The sequence below is a fragment of the Salvelinus namaycush genome, unplaced genomic scaffold (genome assembly GCF_016432855.1).
Source record: "Salvelinus namaycush isolate Seneca unplaced genomic scaffold, SaNama_1.0 Scaffold2196, whole genome shotgun sequence".
NCBI classification, from domain to species: Eukaryota; Metazoa; Chordata; class Actinopteri; order Salmoniformes; family Salmonidae; genus Salvelinus; species Salvelinus namaycush.
Genome location: NW_024059004.1, coordinates 1 through 5,000, shown reverse-complemented (window position 1 = coordinate 5,000; position 5,000 = coordinate 1). Strand labels below are relative to the sequence as shown.

Here is a 5,000-nt window from a genome sequence, read left to right as displayed (position 1 = left end):
CTCCTCTTCTTCTCCTCTCCCCACTACTCCTCTCCTCCTCCCGTCCTTCTTGCCCCTATCCCCTCTCCTCTCCTCTCCTCTCCTCTCCTCTCCTCTCCTCTCCTCTCCTCTCCTCTCCTCTCCTCTCCTCTCCTCTCCTCTCCTCTCCTCTCCTCTCCTCTCCTCTCCTCTCCTCTCCTCTCCTCTCCTCTCCTCTCCTCTCCTCTCTCAGGGAGGATGTAGGGTTGTAGCAGGTCTCCTCCACCTGTTCTTCCTAGGATCCTTCAGTTGGATGTTGTTAGAGGGGGTTCAGCTCTACCTCATGGTGGTCCTGGTCTTCAACACTACCATCAGGTATTGGATATATTTACTCTATGGTTATAAATTAGTATCTATCAGTATATATTTAGAGTATATATTTGTGTATATTAGCATTACACATTCATCTTATATTCATATATGTATATATATATATATATACAGTATAATGTATATTTTATGTATTTTATTGTACATGTGTTTTATATTTCTTATCTATTATATATTCTATTTTATTATATATGTTTCTTATCTGTTATATATTATATTTTATTATATATGTTTCTTATCTATTATATATTCTATTTTATTATATATATTTCTTATCTATGATATATTCTGTTTTATTATATATGTTTCTTATCTATTATATATTATATTATATATATTTCTTATCTATTATATATTCTATTTTATATGTTTCTTATCTATTATATATTCTATTTTATAATATATATTTCTTATCTATTATATGTTCTATTTTATTATATATGTTCCTTATCTTTTATATATTCTAATTTATTATATATTTCTTATCTATTATATATTCTATTTCATTATATATGTTTCTTATCTATTATATATTCTATTTCATTATATATATTTCTTATCTATTATATATTCTATTTTATTATATATGTGTTTTATATTTCTTATCTATTATATATTCTATTTTATTATATATGTTTCTTATCTATTATATATTCTATTTCATTATATATATATTTCTTATCTATTATATATTCTATTTTATTATATATGTGTTTTATATTTCTTATCTATTATATATTCTATTTTATTATATATATATTTCTTATCTATTATATATTCTATTTTATTATATATGTTTCTTATCTATTATATATTCTATTTCATTATATAAGTTTCTTATCTATTATATATTCTATTTTTTTATATATATGTCTTATCTATTATATATTATATTTTATTATATATGTTTCTTATCTATTATATATTATATTTTATTATATATGTTTCTTTAATATATATTATATTTTATGATATATATTTCTTATCTATTATATATTCTATTTTATTATATATGTTTCTTATCTATTATATATAATATGTTATTATATATGTTTCTTATCTATTATATGTTATATTTTATTATATATGTTTTTTATATTTCTTATCTATTATATATTATATTTTATTAGATATATTTCGTATTTATTATATATTATATTTTATTATACACTGCTCAAAAAAATAAAGGGAACACTTAAACAACACAATGTAACTCCAAGTCAATCACACTTCTGTGAAATCAAACTGTCCACTTAGGAAGCAACACTGATTGACAATAAATTTCACATGCTGTTGTGCAAATGGAATAGACAAAAGGTGGAAATTATAGGCAATTAGCAAGACACCACCAATAAAGGAGTGGTTCTGCAGGTGGTGACCACAGACCACTTCTCAGTTCCTATGCTTCCTGGCTGATGTTTTGGTCACTTTTGAATGCTGGCGGTGCTTTCACTCTAGTGGTAGCATGAGACGGAGTCTACAACCCACACAAGTGGCTCAGGTAGTGCAGCTCATCCAGGATGGCACATCAATGCGAGCTGTGGCAAGAAGGTTTGCTGTGTCTGTCAGCGTAGTGTCCAGAGCATGGAGGCGCTACCAGGAGACAGGCCAATACATCAGGAGACGTGGAGGAGGCCGTAGGAGGGCAACAACCCAGCAGCAGGACCGCTACCTCCGCCTTTGTGCAAGGAGGAGCACTGCCAGAGCCCTGCAAAATGACCTCCAGCAGGCCACAAATGTGCATGTGTCTGCTCAAACGGTCAGAAACAGACTCCATGAGGGTGGTATGAGGGCCCTACGTCCACAGGTGGGGGTTGTGCTTACAGCCCAACACCGTGCAGGACGTTTGGGATTTGCCAGAGAACACCAAGATTGGCAAATTCGCCACTGGCGCCCTGTGCTCTTCACAGATGAAAGCAGGTTCACACTGAGCACATGTGACAGACGTGACAGAGTCTGGAGACGCCGTGGAGAACGTTCTGCTGCCTGCAACATCCTCCAGCATGACCGGTTTGGCGGTGGGTCAGTCATGGTGTGGGGTGGCATTTCTTTGGGGGGCCGCACAGCCCTTCATGTGCTCGCCAGAGGTAGCCTGACTGCCATTAGGTACCGAGATGAGATCCTCAGACCCCTTGTGAGACCATATGCTGGTGCGGTTGGCCCTGGGTTCCTCTTAATGCAAGACAATGCTAGACCTCATGTGGCTGGAGTGTGTCAGCAGTTCCTGCAAGAGGAAGGCATTGATGCTATGGACTGGCCCGCCCGTTCCCCAGACCTGAATCCAATTGAGCACATCTGGGACATCATGTCTCGCTCCATCCACCAACGCCACGTTGCACCACAGACTGTCCAGGAGTTGGCGGATGCTTTAGTCCAGTTCTGGGAGGAGATCCCTCAGGAGACCATCCGCCACCTCATCAGGAGCATGCCCAGGCATTGTAGGGAGGTCATACAGGCACGTGGAGGCCACACACACTACTGAGCCTCATATTGACTTGTTTTAAGGACATTACATCAAAGTTGGATCAGCCTGTAGTGTGGTTTTCCACTTTAATTTTGAGTGTGACTCCAAATCCAGACCTCCATGGGTTGATAAATTTGATTTCCATTGATAATTTTTGTGTGATTTTGTTTTCAGCACATGCAACTATGTAAAGAAAAAAGTATTTAATAAGAATATTTCATTCATTCAGATCTAGGATGTATTATTTTAGTGTTCCCTTTATTTTTTTGAGCAGTGTATATATATCTTATCTATTATATATGTGTTTTATATTTCTTAACTATTATATATGTTTCTTATCTATTATATATTCTATTTTATTATATATGTTTCTTATCTATTATATATTTGTAACGGCAGCCTTCCCTATCTTCACGAGAAGAGAGAGTGTAGCAGGGACCAGACCAACACGTAGCGTAGCCAGTGCTCAACATGTTTAATACGACAAATAAACGTGAACACTTACAAAACAAAATAACAAATGTGGCAAACCGATACAGTCCTTTCTGGTGCAGACAAAACACAAAGACAGGAAACAACCACCCACAAAATCCCAACACAAAACAAGCCACCTATATATGATTCTCAATCAGGGACAACGATTGACAGCTGCCTCTGATTGAGAACCATATTAGGCCAAACATAGAAACAGACAAACTAGACACAGCTCACGTCCTGACCAACACTAAAACAAGCAAAACACATAAGAACTATGGTCAGGACGTGACAATATTCTACTTTATTATATATGTTTCTTATCTATTATATATTCTATTTTATTAGATATGTTTCTTATCTATTATATATTCTACTTTATTATATATGTGTTTTATATTTCTTATCTATTATCTATTCTATTTTCTTATATATGTTTCTTATCTATTATATATTCTATTTTATTATATATGTTTCTTATCTATTATATATTATTATTATTTTTATTATCATTATTTTTCTTACTCTAGACCTCTGTACCTGTATTTTATGTTTATATTTGATTAGTCATATTGTAAACCTCTGTACCTGTATTTTATGTTTATATTTGATTAGTCATATTGTAAACCTCTGTACCAGTATTTTATGTTTATATTTGATTAGTCATATTGTAAACCTCTGTACCTGTATTTTATGTTTATATTTGATTAGTCATATTGTAAACCTCTGTACCAGTATTTTATGTTTATATTTGATTAGTCATATTGTAAACCTCTGTACCTGTATTTTATGTTTATATTTGATTAGTCATATTGTAAACCTCTGTACCTGTATTTTATGTTTATATTTGATTAGTCATATTGTAAACCTCTGTACCTGTATTTTATGAACCTCTGTGATTCTTCTTCTTACTGTAGACCTCTGTACCTGTATGCTGTGGGATATGGACTGCCACTGGCTATAGTCATCATCTCTGCTATCACCTACCCAGATGGATACGGTACCACACACCAGTGAGTACAGTGTGTCTGAGTCTCTAACTCTGTGTGTGTGTGTGTGTGTCTGTCTGTGTGGGTGTGTGTGTGTCTGTCTGTGTGGGTGTGTGTGTGTGAATAAAATAAAAAGTAACACAATAAACTAACAATAACGGGCTATATACACAGGGTACCGGTACCAAGTCAATGTGCAGGGGTGTAGGTTAGTCGAGGTAATTTGTAAATGTAGGTAGGGGTAAAGGGGGTGGTCAACGTAAATAGTCATAGATATAACATGTATATAACCCAATTCTAATGTTATCCTCTCTGTGTGTCTCTGTCAGCTGTTGGTTGTCTCTGGAGAGAGGATTCATCTGGAGTTTCTTCGGCCCAGTGTGCACCATCATCATTCTCAACGTTTTCTTCTTCATCATCACTGTCTGGAGGCTGGCCCAGAAGTTCTCTAGTCTCAACCCTGACCTCTCCAACCTACGCAAGATCAAGTAAAGAGAGAGAGAGAGATGGGGAGAGCGAGAGAGAGAGAGTGTGAAACTGAGAGACAGATGGAGGGAGGGAGGGAGAGAGAGAGAGAGAGAGAGAAAGAGAGAGAGAGAGAGAGAGAGAGAGAGAGAGAGAGAGAGAGAGAGAGAGAGAGAGAGAGAGAGAGAGAGAGAGAGAGAGAGAGAGAGAGAGAGAGAGAGAGAGAGAGAGAGAGAGAGAGAGAGAGAGAGAGAGAGAGA

General features: G+C 35.7%; 1 protein-coding gene across 1 annotated transcript in view; it reads left to right on the top strand.

The window, feature by feature from the left end:
• The window catches only part of LOC120038409 (adhesion G protein-coupled receptor E1-like), a 20,169-nt gene extending 15,352 nt beyond the window's left edge, over positions 1-4,817 (top strand). Inside the window, exons 15-17 of the mRNA XM_038984174.1 lie at positions 212-333; positions 4,204-4,299; positions 4,605-4,817. Of these exons, the coding sequence (XP_038840102.1) occupies positions 212-333; positions 4,204-4,299; positions 4,605-4,767 (381 nt within the window). The 3' untranslated portion in view covers positions 4,768-4,817. The remainder of the gene's footprint in view (positions 1-211; positions 334-4,203; positions 4,300-4,604) is intronic.
• The last annotated feature ends 183 nt before the right edge of the window (positions 4,818-5,000 follow it).